Source organism: Podarcis muralis, chromosome 15 (assembly GCF_964188315.1).
Source record: "Podarcis muralis chromosome 15, rPodMur119.hap1.1, whole genome shotgun sequence".
NCBI lineage: Eukaryota > Metazoa > Chordata > Lepidosauria > Squamata > Lacertidae > Podarcis > Podarcis muralis.
In genome coordinates this window covers 43,200,200-43,218,785 of record NC_135669.1, presented here as the reverse complement: position 1 = coordinate 43,218,785, position 18,586 = coordinate 43,200,200, and the positions used below count along the sequence as shown (strand labels likewise).

General features: G+C 48.3%; 1 protein-coding gene across 5 annotated transcripts in view; it reads left to right on the top strand.

Annotated features, from left to right (window-relative positions):
• GOSR1 (golgi SNAP receptor complex member 1) overlaps positions 1-18,586 on the top strand; it is a 46,517-nt gene that overhangs the window by 1,422 nt on the left and 26,509 nt on the right. For 3 of the 5 annotated variants that reach the window (XM_028707594.2, XM_028707600.2, XM_028707599.2), the window contains exons 2-6: positions 2,471-2,591; positions 3,786-3,873; positions 5,767-5,874; positions 7,524-7,615; positions 9,425-9,499. In XM_028707594.2, coding sequence (XP_028563427.1) covers positions 2,471-2,591; positions 3,786-3,873; positions 5,767-5,874; positions 7,524-7,615; positions 9,425-9,499 — 484 coding nt within the window. The remainder of the gene's footprint in view (positions 1-2,470; positions 2,592-3,785; positions 3,874-5,766; positions 5,875-7,523; positions 7,616-9,424; positions 9,500-18,586) is intronic. The other 2 variants (XM_028707595.2, XM_077919783.1) reach the window with 1 other exon arrangement.

The following is an 18,586-nucleotide window of genomic DNA, read 5'->3' as shown; positions in this document are numbered from 1 at the left end:
TTCAACAGTCAGAAAGGCTGTTTCTGCACGTGCTGCAGAGGAAAGTGAGGGGCAGATGGGGCTTGTCAACCTGGGAAGGTAGCCCACGTAGGAGAAGGAAAACTCTAATCCTAAGCCTCTGCTGCCTTGTGGGGGATATATTTGGGAGAAGAAAAGGCTCAGGACTAAACCCTACACAAATCTGGAGTGGAGTCCTTGAGACAGTTGGATGTCGCATTGTACACCACCTTCCAGCAACTCCTGCAGCCAAGCTGGTGCTGAACATCTTGCTCTGCTTTCCTTTGGACCACCTCAGCGAGGCTGAAGGAGGATATTGTTGTCTGGGCAACTCAGCATCTCTGTACCCACTGGACTTTGGGGAGGTCACTTCGATGCAGCGGTCTTCACTTCACCCCAAGAGGGCGCTCAAGTTGTCTCTCGAAACAGATGCCAACAAGAGCTCTGAATAAAACTTAGTTGAATACCACCCATTTATTTATTTGTGGTGTTTATATAGTACTTTCATTCTATGTTTTGTTTGTTTGTTGCAGTTATTTGCTTTCTTTTTGTCGCAAAAAGTGACTTAAAGCGACTTACAAAACAGTTCAAAACCAAAGCAAAATAGAAACCTAAAAACCCATTCATATGTATAAAAGGTGGGTCTGGTGCATCCCACCCCCTGAAAAGAGGCCACAAATATTTAAAAAACCCCAAATTAAGGGTCAAAGACCTGGGTAAAGAAAAAAGCATTTGCCTGGTGCCTTAATGTAGCTAGTGATGGCACCAGTTGTACCTCCTTGGGGAAATCAGGTAAGGTAAAGGACCCCTGGACAGTTAAACCCAGTCAGATTCGACTGTGGTATGCAATGCTCATCTCTGCTTTCAGGCTGAGGGAGCCAGCGATTGTCTGCAGGCGTAGACAGCTTTTCCAGGTCATGTTGCCAGCATGGCTAAACCGCTTCTTGTGCATAGGACACCGTGATGAGTGCCAGAGTGCATGGAAATGCTGTTTGTCCTTCCACCGCAGTGGTACCTATTTATCCATTTGCACTGGTATGCTTTCAAGCATCCCATAAGCAGGGAGGCACCACTGAAAAGGCCCATTCTCATGTCACCGCTCTGCACAGCTTCCTTGGAGGGGGGCACAAGGAGAGAGGACTTGGATGCTGAATGCAGGGATTGGGTTGGCTCATGGGGGGAGCGGCAGTCCCTGAAGTATTGAGGTTCTGAGATGCACAGGGCTTTATAGGTCAAAACCTGAAAGGTGCCTGCAGGGAGGCAAATGGTTCAAAAGCATTTACATGCCCCTGGCACCCTACTTTTCGCTTTCTCCCACCTCCCAGTAATTGGTGCTAAGAGGGACCCTGCCATCTGAGTTGCACTGATAGACACTATCTTTTTATGGCTTAGTGGATTAGACTGAAGGTTATCTGAAATATCTTGTTTTCCTGTGGATTTTGAAGCCAGTTTTATTTTAAACGTGGAGCTTTTATGCACTGATGAGAGTACATTTGTTTCCAGGAGGTTCATAAGCAGGCACTCCTCTTAGGTGTTCTGCCTCTAGCAACTGCCACCCAAGGGATAGCTCAGTTAGTAGAGCACAAGATTCTTAATTTCAGGGTTGTGGGTTAGGGCCCCATGTTAGGCAAAGGTTGAACTAGACGATCCTCCTCCTTTCCAACTCTATGATTCTATGACCCCAGTTTTTATTTACTTATTATAATGCTGCATAGCCTGCTTTTCTCAAAAATAAAATAAATAGGGCCATAGCTGCACGGCAGAAGCCCTCAGTTTCAATCCCCAGCATCTCCACCTAGGTCTGGGAATTGCCTCCTGCCTGAAACCGCAGAGAGCTAACTGTCAGTTAGTGTAGGCAGGGCTGAAGCTAGAGGGACCTATGGTGTGACTCAGTGTACAGCAGCTTCTGGAGAGCAACAGGTTTCCTACCTCACTAGGGTGATGCAGTGAGAGAGCCGGTGGGGTGTCACAGAGTGTCTGACTAGCACTCAAGAGTCCAGGGTTTGAATCGTCACTCGGTCATGGAGCTCCCTAGGCGACCTTGGGCCGGCCAGTGCCTCTCAGCCTAACTGACCTCACATGGTTGCTGTGGAAATGAAATGAGCAGCAGGAAAATCATTTATGCTACCTTGAGCACCCTGGGAAAAATATGGGATCTAAATGCAATCATTTAATCAGTAGTAGAAGCACACATTTTCTGTTCTCTTCAGCCTGTACACTATTAACATTTCCAAAGCAGAATGCTTTCCATTTTGCTGATCCGTGACAGATCATATTAGAAACATTGCATCTCATTACACTGTTGAAATTCGTATCCATTTTTGGAAACAGAGCTGAATGAAGCCTCTTCCTTTTTGCCCTTGAGGGCTTAGGAGCAGCAAAGTATGTGTGTAGGCATGTAGGGGTATGGATGTGTATGTAGGGGTGTGTGTGGGCAGGAAAGGCTCACTCCCCCTTTCTCTTGTTGGTGCAGATCTGAGGAAGCAAGCCCGGCAGCTGGAGAATGAGCTGGACCTCAAGCTGGTCTCCTTCAGCAAGCTCTGCACCAGCTACAGCCACAGCAGCTCCCGAGAGGGAAGGCGCGACAGGTATAGGTACTACTGTCCTACTTTTCTTTTGTTTTTGACATTTTTACCATTTCAAAATAGTTTTTCTTTTAAACCTGTCTTTTCTCTATTCTTTTTGAGCTTCATTACTCAAGACTCCTGCCTTGTGGCTTACCTGACACAGTTTAGGGGTTGTGCTTGTGCCCCACCCACAATTCCTAATTGCTTTTACACTACATCTAGGGAGAGGCTTCTCCAGAAGCTTTGAGGGGCCAGGAAAAGAGGGGTGTTCTGCTTCCAGGTGCTTCCCACTTCTTCTCCTAGCTGCTGTTGGCCTGTCCTGAAACCATAGCGTCTGGAGTAGCTCGTCAGTGCTGTACTTTCCAGAATAGGTGTCAGGAGCCAGAGTCAAGAGCAATAAAACACCTGGTGTCAGTGAAGTTGACTCTTTATTCAAAGGAACTAAAATGGTGCAGGCCTAGTGGTCACAGCAACTCTTCCCCGTAGGTCTTGCCCCACTGCTCCCTAAGACTCCTTACCCAGCAACCTGAAGCTCCTTCGTCTTGTCTCTCTTTGCTCTGCTCTCTTAATTCCCCTGTGTCTTCTGGAAGACCAGCAGGGAGGGGAACTGGTCACAGCAGTAGGGAGAGACTCCCTGGCTGCTTCAACAACCCTCCTCCACTCCTCCCCAGCTTCCCCTTCTGCCTCTGATTCTGGACTGTCTTCTTCCCCAGCCTGTTCCTGCTCATTAAACCCTGTTGCCTATTCAGCTTCTGTCACCTCCTCCTCCCATTCTGCTCCTTCTCCCTCTGACCACTCACTGTCCTCCCACCACCAATCCCTGGGCTCTGAGCCTTCTTCCTTTGGGGATTCCCTGGCTGGTGCCTCCCAGTACTACTATTGTCCATGACAATAGGAAGCCACAGCTCAGCATCATGGCAGTTTAAAGGAACAGGCTGAAGAGCCTGGCAACAGCAGTTTTCCTCCTATGCCTTTAAGGCCCAGGAGAGCACACGTGCAACTGTCCCCCCACCCCCCTCTGCAGGTGAGAACCACAGAGGCTGGCATCAGCACCTGGGATTCCTGGGCATTTGCCTGTGGGCAATTGGTATCCCCAGCGTTAACAGGGCCTTCTGGGTTGCAGGGTCCCCCGTGACATTTTGTGACAATTAGGTGCACCTTTTTACTCTGCCATAATATTTACAGAGGGGTGTCTGTCTGTCTTTCTTTCTCATCACTCAGCTCCGACACAACCCCTCTTCTGAATGGATCGAGCCAAGACCGAATGTTCGAAACAATGGCTGTGGAAATTGAGCAGCTCTTGGGGAAGGTGAGTGGGATTTCAGCCAGTTAAATTCCCAGGCCTCTGTTGTGACCTTCGAGGTTTTTGACACGAGCTGCTGGAGCAGCTTAAAAAACGACAGTGCAGAAAGTGGTGGCTCTGTTTCCTTAAAGTGTGTTTTCTCCCACGAGCAAAAAAGTCATCTCCTGCCTGGAATGGATGCCTTTTCTGCTTCAATTCCCTTATCTATCCATCCACCCCCCCCCCTTTTTAAGTTGTACTCTACTGCTGTGATGCAGACATTAGGGAATTTCTTAACTGCTAAGAAATTAGTGATTAAATTAGGACTGAAGTCAGATGCAGATTGATGGTCCAGGGGCCCAGCCAGTTCTCTCCTCATTCCACAAGCCATCTCCTGGAATCACCTGATTATAAGTATTTATAAGTATTTATCTACAGCTAGGTGGCTGTAATTCATCAGAAATCCCAGAAGCCTAATTTCAAAGGTGGTAAGGAAAGGCCTTTTTAAAGTTGTTGTTGTTGCTGCTGTTAAACAGTCAGGAGCCAGAAACCCTTGCCAACCTATTGCAAGTCGTATATGTTATATATTTTCCTTTATATACCATCTCGGAGAGCAATACTTGGGACAATTTTAGTTTTTTTATGTTAGTTTTATGCTTTTTATTCATTTTGGTTTTTCATAAGGAACAAAAATAAGAAAATCACTGTTAGTGAATGATAATATAATTATCTCATTGCTAATAACAGGAACCCTCAATGCGTATCAAATTGCAGTTTTACATAATTTAATTTAGATTTGTGCAAACTCATTATATTTCATCTCCTTTTCATTTAATCTTTGTTAAGAGAGGAAGCTTTCTCTCCCTTTTTAAAGAGGCATGTTGTGATCTGCCAGGGTAATGCAGCATTTTAAGATTACTTATGTTGTATTTTATCTGAGTTAACGTCCATTGACGGTGTCTTGTGTTAGTTTCGTACTGTTAAACCTTTTTTTGGTTTGGGATAGTCTGGTGAAGGCAAACAAACGAAGGAATCTACTGCTGCTGCACATCCATCCAGAGATGTTCCAGTAGATCCTGACATTCTTTCCATCCACCCCAATTTAAACCACCCGGAGGATCTTGGAATGGCCTCTTTGCCTCCACCAGAACTGTCTGGTTGCTTTTCAGTCATGGGTTTTGCTCTTTACAAACTCAATCCAAAGGGGGAGGCCTGAAAAATGCCAGCGTATTTCACCCACACAAGAGTTGCAGTGCAAGGCTGGGTAACAAGACCTTTTTTTAAATTCTAAACACTGATCGCTTTGTCTGATTTCACACTTTGTCATTTTTGAAGCACTTTGACATTGTTGCTGCTTATTTTACCGCTGATAGTTTCTTACCGTAGACAGCCCTCAGATACATATTCTAAAGAGTAGTATAGAAATATTCAAAAGACGGTGGTCTGAGTTGTTTGTGCACAAATTGCATCAAAGTGTACTGACTCCGCCATTGGAGTGGTATATCTCTGTATGCCTCCCAGTTCCTGGAAACTGCAGATGGGGATAATGATGCTGTTGTGCCCAGGTCTTACTTTGGGCTTCTCACCGGGGCATCTGGTTGGCCACTGCAAGGAGAGGGTGCTGGATTGGCCTGATTCATCAAGGCTCTTGTAATGTTCTGAAGTCCCAGAACAGCACTGGCCCAAAACAGTGATTATGGAACTGTTGAGCATCTGTTTTGGAAAGCCTGTACGTTTGTTTCAGAATGCCTTCCACACCCGCCACCAGGATTTCTGCCAGCCTTGTGCTTCTTTAAAACAGCTGCTGTGTGCTCCAAAAAGCAGTGGTTTCCCTTTCCCTTTCCAAATGCATGCTCTTAACTTTCCTGTGAAGAACCTGTGTCCTGTCCAACCTGTGTGCTCCCTTTTTCCTTCTCGCAGCTGACAGGGATAAATGACAAAATGGCCGAGTACACCAACAGCGCCGGAGTCCCATCCCTCAACGCGGCTCTGATGCACACCTTGCAGCGGCACAGAGACATCTTGCAGGTAGGAAGAAGCTCTGGGGGTGACGCTCTGGTGTTTGCCAGACTCGGTGGCTCTTTCAGCCTGTTTATGGAAGTTTTTAATGACTGATGTTTTAATGTATTTTTAATCTTTTGCTGGAAGCTGCCCAGAGTGGCTGGGGAAGTACAGCCAGATGGGCGGGGTAGAAATAAATTATTATAGTGCAGGGGGAACTATAGTTCCCAGAATTCTTGGACGGGAGAGAAATGTGCTTTAAAGGTAGAGTGTTACAGCTGAACCAGGAATCTTGTTCTGTTTCACTTCGAACAAACCATGACCTTTCAACCAACACCAAATATTGACTATGGATTTGTTTTGCATTCATCAGTTAGTTTGATGATTTATACGTGCTCTATCCCTGTAAGGTAGGGTGTTACAACTGCAGAAGTAAATACACAACAAGTATTTTTAAAAAACATATGTTTTGTAAAGCCTGCAGGTTGTATCCAGTGAGGTGGTAAGTTAAAGAATGCACAAGCTGGCAACCTTGCTGTGAAGTAAGTTGCACAATCTATCGTGCAATGAGTTTCTGCTGGCAGACTGTTTCATTGCCTTCCTCCATTGCACAACGTTAAAACTCATCTGTCCTCTAACACAAGAGCCTTTGCACTAGTGGACAGAGTACGTTGGATACAGCCCTGTGTGTCTTAAGAGTAGCCAGTGGTCAGGGATGATGATCAGTTCCCTGTTTCTTATACATGGAGAGGCAGTCTCTTGGATAAGTGGGTCCCAAGCCTCATAGGGCTTTTATACATCAAAACCAAGACCTTGAATTGGGTAGCTAATTGGCTTCGGGTGCAAATGCTTCAGAAGCAGTGTTTCCATGGTCCTCAGGTGAGAAGCCTAATGGAATTCTCACAGCTGCATCTTGCATTAGCTGCAGCTTCCAAGCCGTCTTCAAGGGCAGCATAGGGTGCTTTGCAGGAGTCCAGGTGGGACATTATTGGAGCATGAAGTGCAGTGGGCAAGCTGGCCCTGTCTGGGAACAAACCGGCAGCAGCCAGAAATAGGTGCTCCATGCTCTAGAGGACGCTTGGACATTCACCAACACCATGGGGACTAGGCACACCTCAAGACTATAGAGCTGGTCTTCCAGAGCGAGTGTCTCTCCTTGTATAGTTTTGCTTGTTCTTTGAGCTAGTTGGGAGGAGCGAATTGGTCAAGATTGGTGCATTCGCAGTACACAGTTAGCTACTGTTTACTGTTGTGTGTGAACAAGGCCACCGTGTCATGTATGAAGTTCCGAACATCTGCTAGAAAATAAATGTGACTCTGATCCTGCTCTTAAATGGGTTGCAGCCGCAACTGTTAGGCTAGAGTAGGCATCTACTGAGCCAGAGTCCTTGGTAGACCTGTTTCTGTGTGAGCCTTAGTTTTACACTTGGTACATACATACTATAGGACAGTCGTCCCCAAGCTGGCACCCTTCAGGTGCTATTGGACTCCAGCCCTCTTCATCCCTGAACACCGTTTGCAGGGCCTGCTGGGAGTTGTAGTTCAGAACATGTGGAGGAGGTCAGTGGGTTGGGAAAGGCTCTCGGAAGATTTGTAGCGTTTTGAGCTTCATCCTTAGAGGAAGAACAGCACTTCTCAAAGTCTAACATGCTTGAAATCTTTTGCTCTTGTTACAGGACTACACACACGAATTCCACAAAACCAAAACCAACTTCCTGGCAGTGCGGGAAAGAGAGAATCTCATGGGTTCGGTGCGGAAGGATATTGAGTAAGTTAGCGCTCTCTGCAGTCGTTAGGGAGCGTGGCCTTCACCCGAGTTCCACCAGGGCAGAAAGGCATTCTTGGTGACCCAGAGCCCAAGGGTAGAGAATGCTTTTCAGCCTGAGGGCCAACATTGCCTTTTGGGCAGCCTCTTGATGCCCACAGGCCACTGGTGGACAGAGCCAGAGGAGAAAGTGATGGGGACAGTGAAGGTTCGTCTCTACACACATCCCTCTCCCAAGTCAGCAGAGAGGCATGATCGGAATTCAAGGACACAGGATGGAGGATGCAAAGCAGGGCCAGTGAGGGCAAGGCCTAGGGGGAGTCCCAAGGGCCTAATAAAAAGGCCTGGGGGGCCACTGGACTCCCAACTCCCATCACACCCAGCCAGCTTAGCCTAATGATCAGGGACAATGGGAGTTGTAGTCCAGCAACGTCTGTGGTGGCAAGATTGAAGAAGTCTGGTGTTACAGAGTTAGCTTTCAAAGGCAAGGCAGATCTCTGCTCTTTGTAAGAGACACCAAAGAGGAGCAGGGGGAGAGACGCAGCAAAAATTTCTGTTCCAATAAAACCTAGGCTGACAGAGCATGGAAAAGATAGTTTGCCTCATTCCCAAGAAAAATATGCCCTAGGAATTTCTCTTTTGCTTCCCCAAAGCTGTGCAGGATTTGCCAACAGGGAGAATCGGATCTTTGCTTCATGCAAGGAGCCACTCCCTGCTTGTGTTTTCCCACCAGCAAATATTTACTTTCCTGGAGGCCACTGCTGTTCTGAACTGAGCTCAGCCTGTGGCTGCCTTCTGTCTGCTGAGAACCACAGAATAGCCTTTTGCCCTCCCGAACAGCAAAAGTAGTGCTATGTTGCTGCGATTGGCAACTGGCTTTTTCACAGGGGCTACAATTTGAATTGCCCAAATGGTGGAAGGAGCAGCGAGGCTGACCCTGCCTGTTGATTCACTCCCAGGAAACTTGGTGGCACAGCCAACATTCTGTTCTGCTGGGGCTTGGGGCCTGCAGACACTGTTAGAAACTGAGATATGTAAAGGTAAAGGAACTCCTGACCATTAGGTCCAGTCGCAGACGACTCTGGGGTTGCGGCACTCATCTCGCTTTATTGGCCAAGGGAGCTGGCGTACAACTTCCGGGTCATGTGGCCAACATGACTAAACTGCGTCTGGCAAACCAGAGCAGCGCACGGAAACGCCGTTTACCTTCCCACTGGAGCAGTACCTATTTAGCTACTTGCACTTTGATGTGCTTTCGAACGGCTAGGTTGGCAGGAGCAGGGACCAAGCAATGGGAGCTCACCCCATCACAGGGATTTGAACCGCCAACCTTCTGATCAGCAAGTCCTAGGCTCTGCGGTTTAACCCATAGCGGCACCCGCATCCCTCAGATATATAAACTAGGCACCAAATGGCTCCTTGAACCAAGATTACAGCCACCAAAACAGAATGCCTAGTTGCCATTTTGTGGCAAGGCGGCTCTAAAGTCCTATTTTTCAAATGATGGACTGACTGTGATTGATTACCACTTAAAGATCTGACCAGTTCAGATGACAACCTTGAGCTTGGTTAAGAGCTTTGAGAACTTAAAGAAGAGAAGTCCCTTGATCCAGGGACAGTCCACATTTATACTGGCCTATTCCAACCTCTTTTTCTTAATGGTGACATGGACCATTCATAACATAGGAATATTCTTCTGTGAGCTGGGCAGTGGGGCGGGGTAAGTGAAGACAAGCTGCAGCAATTAACTATAACATTGTTCACTGCTCCTGCAATCTCATTTTGGGGGGGCTTTCTACCTTTATCTTTCAGGTCCTACAAAAGCGGGTGTGGCGTCAACAACAGAAGGACAGAGCTTTTCTTAAAGGAACACGAGCACCTTCGGAAGTAAGTCTGTGCCTAGCATCAGATTATTCCTCAAAGAGAACTGGTCGCCACCCGCGACACCTCCTGTCATAACCCACTGTTTCCTACATCCAGGGGACGTTTCCAGTGGGGGTGGCTGTGTTAGACTCTTGCAGCCAGAAAAGCCAAGGAGCCTTGTGCCACCTTAAAGCAGTGGTGGGCACTGCCCATTGGGCCTGGTTAGGCAAAAAGCAAGGAGCCCAACAGCAGGTGGCGCCAGAGCCAATGACAGCCGGAGAAAACTAATTCTGGCTTTGTACCTGTCTTCCATCCTGCTGATTTCTAGGAGGGACAACACTGAGACTAAAGAGGAGGAAGATGGCAGGCAGGGAAACCTCCTGGATTGGTTATGAGTAGAAAGGCAGGCAGGCAGGTGAGGGGCTGGCTGAGAGCAGGCGCTGGTTGGTGGGGCACAGTCTCATTCATCCAAATGGACAATGTGACCCTGCTGGCTGGGGTTGATAGGAGCTGTAGTCCAAAACAGCTTGAGGGCCATCGGTTGGCAAAGGCACCCTTGCTCAAATGCCATTTTTTTACAGCGGTACTTAGCAATGTACAGCTCAGTTGCCCACACAGACTTCCCTTACATTATTTAGAGTGTTAGGGGGAAAAGCAAATCAGTGAAAATGATTTTTTAAAAAAACAACGTACTGATTTTACTGTGCCTCTGAAGAGCTGCACACACAAATAATGTGCTTCCCAGGGATAATGATATTATTATTATTATTATTTATTTCACTTTTAGATTTTAGGCGTGTTTCTGTCCCTTCCCGTTGCACAGCTTCACTTCCAGTGTGCACCTTCGTTAGGTGTCTGATTAATTTTATGAAACTGCATTCCTAATAAAAAATCTGCGGGAAATGTGATAGCAGCTGGATGCTTTCTGCAAAAGCCATAGCAGCATGTGGGCTCCAGGGGGCGCTCTTTCCCTCGAAAAGAGTCGTTCTCCAATATCCGCTCCTGGTGAAGGCAGTTTTGTTATTTTCTGTAATCAAAGGTGCATGAAAACCTCTTACAGGAAATGGCTTTTTAAATTTTTTGCTTGGCCAAGGAATCTGAGAAACCGTGCCTGTGCATCCCTCAATTTCCCCATGGGGCTCTCGCTGGCATTTGCAAAGTTTGGAAGGGCTGAGGGAGAGGCATCCATTGATTTTCACTTGCAGGATGTCTATTGCGAACAGATAATGGGCAAATGTTATTAGTTAGGAGTGTCCTGAAGCTTTGAGCACCTTCTGGCTTTGAAACGTCGGTGGAGGAAGGGATCGTGCAGTGTAGTGTAGTGGGTGGAGCAGGAATAGGGGACCTGCGGGCTATTTGGTGGCTGGGGTTCATTGGGACTGGTAGGATGTAGGGCAGTGGTAGGCTGAACAATGGGAAGCAGCATCATCCTTGTGATCAGTACTTTGCCAAGTTAAAGCCAATTCTGCCCTAAGAGAAACTAGATTCTGTGACCTGCATAAATCATTCTGCATGCTCTGTTCCCTAGGGAGGGGAGCCATGAGCTGCTCAATAGGGCTCTGAAGCGCCCCCACCCACCCCACACCCCATAATAGCAGCCCTACTCTGTTACCTCTCCGACTACTGAGATTTTAGCCGATAGGCCGTGTGCCTTATAAGGACTCAAAACTTCATATTTAAAGGCAAAAGGCCAAAGTTCTCAGCAAGCGACATTCTGCACCCGATACTACATTCTGCAGCCTGTGGATTTTTACTTCCGTTGGGTTTGAGGAACTTCTGCACAAATCCCATTGTGACAAATAAGGAGCAACTCCCATTTATCATGGTTTATGACAATTTCTGTGCCAGATTGATTCCTGCTGCATTGTGGCCCCTCATGCATAATTTGCAGGTATCGCAAATTTGCAGGTACAGCACCTGTCAGGCAAGTCCCCAAGGATCCATTTGTCTTGAACATTCTTAATAAGAAAGTCCAAGGCTTTAAGTGTGTGTGTGTGTGTGTGTGTGTGGTTTGATGGATATGCCACAAATCTTGACGACTAAAAAAAGACATCTATTCATCACATCTTTTCTAATAGGGTTTTTGACCGAAAGCTAATTGAGTTGGCTGCTGAGGCTGATAAAACACTTTCTCAATCCATCTCGTGGAAGACAACCTCCCTTTCCCTTTCCAGGTTGATAGAGGACAGGTAGATTCCCTTCCTCCCTTGAGTCTTAGGAAGTCATCCATCAGTTTCTGGCCAGATGAGAGGAGCAGTCCCTCTCCTCTGCTAGAAGTCTAAGAATATGAAAAGATAAGAACTCTGCTGGATCAGGCCAAGGGGGTGGGCATCTTAGTCCAGTATCCTGTTTTCACAGTGGCCAACCAGGTGTTGTCTATTGTGCAGGATCCAAGCACAAGAGCCCTCTCCCCTCCTGCTATTTCCAGCAACTGGTATTTGTAAGCATCACTGTCTCCAAATGTGGAGGCAGAGCAGAGCCATCCTGGCTGGCAGCCATCAAAAGCCCTCACTGAGTTTGTCTAATCCTCTTTTCAAACCATCCAAGTTTGTCTCCGTCACAGCCCCCTGCAGGAGTGAGTTCCATAGGTTAACGATGCCTTCCGTGAAGAAGACGGACTTTCTTTTATCTGTTCTGAGTCTTCCAACATTCACCCACAAGTTATAGTGTTATGAGAAGAGGAGGAAACGCTTATCTGTCCAGACTCTCTTTAACTTCTCATGTGGCCAGCTTGAATACTTTCGCTTGACCCAGGGATCCAGGCACTGCTCTCTTTCTTCGCGGCCCAGCCCCACCTCCTTCCTCTGCTTAATTGCCACGGACGTTTGTGGCACTCTGGGTGGGTGGCTTGTCAGGATCGATGCAGCTCTGGCCCTGCTGCTACGGGACTGGAGGGCTTTTCTGGCCGGAAAGCCTTGCGCTCCTAATGCAATTTCCTTTTGAGAGTGGGGCTCTCTAGCCCAGAGCAGAGAGAGAGAGAGAGACAGCAGCTGTAGTGCGGCAGCTTTAATGGTGGGGATTTGCAACCTTGCATCATCCCAAGAGTATTTTGCCTGCAGCTCGGTGGGCATTTTGCCTATTTTATTATTATCATTTACAAAAATGTAATATCCAAGGCTTTGAGGCTAGAGTGCTTATAGCATGCTTGCATTCTTTGAAACCGTATAGAAGATACCTTGTGGTTACTAATTCCTCAGCTGTAGTTCCCCCTACCTACCCTGATTGCCAGCTGGATGGCACCCTTCCAAGCTCCGGCCCTCTTTCATTTTCCCTACATGATGTTTTCAAGCAGTGCATTTTCCATCCTGCTCCATCTCACGGAAGGGCCAAGGGGCCCTTCAGCGGCGTTCGATTTAGACAGGCCAGGTGGAGGGATCGGAAAACCCCACCGACGCTTGTGCAAGCCTTGATGTGTGTCGGCGGATTCTCTGCTCGGGAATTAGCTCTGTTGTTTCAGCCTTTGCAAAGGAGACCGCAGCTGCTGGGCAGCTTCCACTCAGGAGCTTACCTTACCGGTAGCCACAGATTAATGGGCTCGTTTCCAAACACACAGGGTTGTTTTGCAACTGTTCTTGAAGCCCGTAAATATCCATTTCCATTTATTAGACATATTAGTCGCTTGTCACCCAAAGGTCTCCGAGCATCTTACAACAAAAGAAAGATATACTATACATAGTACCATGGGGGGAAAGTTGGGGGGGGGTCATGTAATACATTAATATTTCAAAAAACATGACATCTATTTAAAAAAAACAGTGAAATAATAAACAAAGCAATACAGTCATACCTCGGGATAAATATGCTTCAGGATAAGTATTTTCGGGTTGCGCTCCGTGGCCACCCGGAAGTAACGGAGCACATTACTTCCGGGTTTCGCCGCTCGCGCATGCGCAGATGGTCAAAATGATGTCATGCGCAGAAGCGGCGAAACGTGACCCGTGCATGTGCAGACACGCAGTCACGTCTTACGTTCTATTCAGGATGCGAACGGGGCTCCGGAAGGGATCCCATTCGCATCCCGAGGTACCACTGTACTCAGATCCACTAATTAACAAATAAACAAAACCTCAACCTCCCCCTAGACCCAAAATCATTCACAGTGAACCAGCAATTTCCCCCCTTTAACCTCCCCACCCCACCTAGGAGTCTGGGGTCAAGGCCAGCTATTATAAATCCGTGTCCTCCAGGGATGGGCCCTGCAGGAGGGAGTAGTAGCAAAGCGGGAAGATGGTAACAAAAGATTTAGCTGCTGATGGAGGTGCAGATGTCAAGGCTGGCTGTTCCAAATCAGGGGTGGGTGGGTGGGTAGGAGCAGGGTCCTCCGGGGATGTATACAGGCAACTCCCCTTTTGCATGCGCAACCACTGAGGCAAATGCCATTTTCGGCCCCAGAAGAAGGTGGGGCAGATCATCTGCTTTGCATGCAGAAGGTCCCAGGTTCAATCCCAGCATGCCCAGGTGAGGCTAGGAGAGAGACTCCTGCTTGAATCCCTGAAGAGCTGCTGCCGGTCAGTGTAGTCCTTGCTGAGCTAGATGGGCCAACGGACTGACTTTGTTTCAGGCAGCTTCCAATGTTCCTATTTAAATTCGCCTTTAGTTCAAACCCATGAGGACTGGGGTCTTGCTCTGTGTTACGGGAAGGACCAAAGCTTAGTTGGCAGAGCATCTGCTTTGCATGCAGAAAGTCCCGGGTTCAGTCCCCAGGGGCATCTCCAGTAGGGCTCCTGCCTGAATCCCAGGAGAGCAGCTGCCGGTCAGTGTTGACAGTATTGAGCTAGAGGGACCAGTGGCTTGACATGCTGCCTTGGGCTGGCGGGAGCCATAGTCCAGAACATCTGGACGGCACCCAGTAAAGTAAGGCCATGTTAGAGCCTAAAGCATTACACCTGGCACTCCAGACTGCTCTGGGTGTAATGGGTCACCAGTGCCAGGTGTAATACGCCACCAGTGAAGGTGGCGTAAACCCCAGAAATTGTGGAGTTGGAAGGGACTCCCTGACAGATGGCCATCCAACCCCTGTTTGGAAACCTCTGCTGAAGGAGAGTCCATCCACCCCCTTTTGAGGCAGCCCGTTCCGCAGTTGAGTTGGAATCCTAATGTTTGTTTGCATTAGGGATTCCCAGGCAGAGATGCTCCTCTGCCCATCCTGCGTATGAGTAATAAGCGTAGCAGCCTGCTGGGTTTCCTTGATGACCAGCTCTGCAAAGCACCTCTCCCTTTCCCTGCCCCACTTTTCCCAGCTTAATACCCTTTTAGGCGAGCAGAGTAAATAATTCATCCATTTGTGTGGTTCTCCTCCCCCCCCCCCCCCGGCCTTCCCTCCTGTAGCGGGCGAGGCTTTCCATCAAATGGAGGCACAGGGCTGGGTGATGAATGGACAGGCTTCAGCTGCTCATCCTGCAAAGTGCTGGGCTAAGAGGAAATGAGTTTGTCAGCTCAGCACTCACTTCTCTGTGTGTGTGTGTGTTTTTGGAGAGTGTAGCCCTGAGAGCTTCTGAAGCTTAATGGCTTATGGGGGGAGGAGTAATTTCCTAAATCAGCACTGAAGGAATTCATTTGTATGTGTAAAGTGTTTTTTTTTCCCTGGGGGGCAGTATAGAATACCAAGGATGGTGAAAGCCTGCCTTCTTTCCATGAAGACCTGGTTTACCTCTGAAGGGTGGAAGCTCTTGGTGTCAGGCCTTGCTATGTGGCCTTCCCTGAATGCCTGCAGTTCTGCTCCCCCCACATGGAAAAGGTTCAGAAAAGGGCAGCCCAATGTGTTCAGGGGGGCGTGGAGCAACTCCCCTATGAAAGAAGCCAACTTGGATGGCTCTAAAAGAGGATTGGACTTATGCATGGAGGGTAAGGTAAAGGGACCCCTGACCATTAGGTCCAGTCGTGACCAACTCTGGGGTTGCGTGCTCATCTCGCTTTACTGGCTGAGGGAGCTGGCGTTTGTCTGCAGACAGCTTCCGGGTCATGTGGCCAGCATGACTAAGCCGCTTCTGGCGAAGCAGAGCAGCGCACGGAAACGCCGTTTACCTTCCCGCTGGAGCGGTACCTATTTATCTACTTGCACTTTGACGTGCTTTCGAACTGCTAGGTTGGCAGGAGCAGGGACCGAGCAACGGGAGCTCACCCCGTTGTGGGGATTCGAACCGCCAACCTTCTGATTGGCAAGTCCTAGGCTCTGTGGTTTAACCCACAGCGCCACCCACGCCCCTATACATGGAGGGTAAATAACAACTATTATTATTATTATTATTACTATTACTATTTTATTTTACTTTTTATATGCCACCCATAAGACTGGGTTGCTTCAGCCACTGTGGGTGGCTCCCAGCAAAATATGAAAAGCACAATAAAACATCAAACATTAAAAACATTTTCATAGCTATCTGGCGGGCCGCTGTGGAAACAAGATATTGGACTAGACGGGCAGTTGGCCTGATCCATCAGGCTCTTCTTATCTTTTTATCTTGCTACAGTCGAGCATTGGTGTCTCTTAGAGTAAAGGCAAGTCAAGAGAGGGTGTTCCACAAACGGGGAGCCACCACTGAAAAGGCCCTGTCACAGGTCAATGGCCGTCAAGCAGAGCATGGCTTAGAAGCAGGGCCCACCACTGGAAGCAGGAAGCTGGTCTGGGGAGGCTGGCCCAGTAAGGCAGCAGAGGCAAGCAGTGGGATAACGTAGGGACCTGGTTCTCCACAGGCAGCACAGGTGCCCCATCAGGACTGCTGGTCCTTGAGGGCTTATTCCAGGGTTTAGCTTTCCTAGGCAGTGGCCATGTGGAATATGCATTGGTATAGTGAGGGGTTTTTTAGCCATCCATGCCCATTGCATACAGAAACCAGCAAGAAGTGACATCTACTGATTCTTCTCCTCTCCACCACTGTTGTGAAGGGTAGCAGACTGGTGAAGTATGAGGAGAAAGTCCAGGGTGAGACCCCCTTGGTGGGGTGGGGGCCCCTGGCAGATGCCCTGCCATATTTACCGGTGGGGCCACTCCCTGTCTCCCCCCTCAGAGTTCCCATTTATGGAAACAATGGCTGTGATGGAGGAGCACAGTTACATAACGGAGCCAGGCAGGTCCTTGAACAGCTTAATTAGGGTTTTTCTGCGTGCCTGTGAGTGCGTGCGCTCGATGCTCCAAGGGGCAAAGGAGCTCTCCTGGGCTTCCTTATTATTATCATTACTATTGTTGTTGGTATTTATAAATAACCAGCATGAAAGGCAGATGCGGTAGAGAGAGTGGGCTTGCTTGAGCATCATTAGTACAGATAACAGCCGGTCTTTTATGTCTGTACGTGCATTTCTTTCATCTGTTTTCCCTGGCAAGGGATTTACCCAATATATATATATTAAAATCAGCACAAGCTAGTACAGCAGTTTTACATATATAGAGAGAGAGAGCGCTCTCATGCACGCACAATAACTCGTGCAGCAGTTTTCTCTTTATATATGCTGGCAACTCCCTGTTTGCATATGGGTTGCGTTCCTGGTCATTGCAAATGCCAGCCCATTCCGCCACCTTCCGGGGCCAAAAGTGGTGTGCATGTTAGCAGTCACACATTAATTGGACACATGCAGAATGGTCTCTGCTTGTATATCAGAACACAAGAACTCGTGCAGCAGATTTCTATGTATATACTAGAACACAAGAACTCATAGAACTGTTTTCTCTTCCTCCCTCCCCCCCTCTCTATATATATCAGAGCACAAGAACTTAAACAGCAATTTTCAGCAATTGAGACCTGAGGCTCCACCTTTAGCCCAAAAAGCATTTTGGGGACCCACTTTTTTGTTAATTGTTTATTTGTACAGTGAACGTGCTGTGGCTTTGACCCACTGCAACCCAGTAGTTCAGGAGTTGAGAATTCTTTTTTTTTCTCCATCCCAAGAGCCACATTCCTTCCTGAGCAACCTTCTGGGGGAAGCAGCGGGTGCAGATTCTGTACACCCTCCTCTCTCTATTCTCCACCCAGGAGGCATGACCATAGTTCAAGGACACTTTTCCCAGCCTGGCAGAAGCAGTCATGGGAGGATGTGACCATGGAGGGGTGTGGCCTTGAGAAAGGAGGCGTGGTCTGGGGAAATTCCCGAGGGCCACCTAAAGAGGCCCAGGCTTGAGGGTCCCCCCTTCTATTTACTTGCGGATTCTGACCAGTGCTGTCTGGGGCTGATGGGAGTTGCAGTCCGAAACACCCAGAGAGCATTAGGTCTGCAAAGGCTGGTACAAACTGATCCTATTATATTCTTCCCTGTTTGATTCTTATGACTGCCAGTTCATAAGGATGAAGAGCGCCTGGTCACCATCCTCTTTAACATTTGCTTTATTAGATTTTCATCGTATTTTGTGTATTCCAAGCCCCAAATCACGGGCAGGGCAAGGGTAATAGAGGGTGGGTACAGACAAATCTGGTTATGTCCTTGGCGTTCCTTTCGGTTGGCAGTTCATGTCAGAGGAGGTGAGCTTCCAGCCAGTGGAGGGGAGAGAAATGGCATTGTGGCAAGACTTCCTTGGGGTGGCGTTCCAGGGCAAGCTTCCCTAATGGCAATACGTATTTATTTGCTTGATCGTAAACCCACAGCAATGGGACGCGGGTGGCGCTGTTGTCTAAACCACAGAGCTTAGGGCTTGCCGATCAGAAGGTCGGCAGTTCGGATCCCCGCAATGGAGTGAGCTCCCGTTGCTCAGTCCCTGCTCCTGCCAACCTAGCAGTTTGAAAGCACGTCATGTGCAAGTAGATAAATAGGTACTGCTCCAGCAGGAAGGTAAACGGCTTTTCCATGGGCTTAGTCATGCTGGCCACATGACTCAGAAGGCGGCTCCCTCGGCCAGTAAAGCGAGATGAGCGCTGCAACCCCAGAATTGTCTGCGACTGGACCTGATGGTCAGGGGTCCCTTTACCTTTAAACCCACAGCAAATGCGCATTGTTTAGACCAGGTGTGGCAGACCTCAGCCTTACAGGGTACACTTTGTTCATTAGTTTACTGGAACCCTGGCGTTGACAGAGTGAGGTGTGCAAGCTTGGAGCTCAGGAGGCAGCACCTTCTACCAAGACAGACCATTGTTCCATCAAACTTAGCTTTGCCCACACTGGCTGGCAGTGACTCTCCGGGGTGTC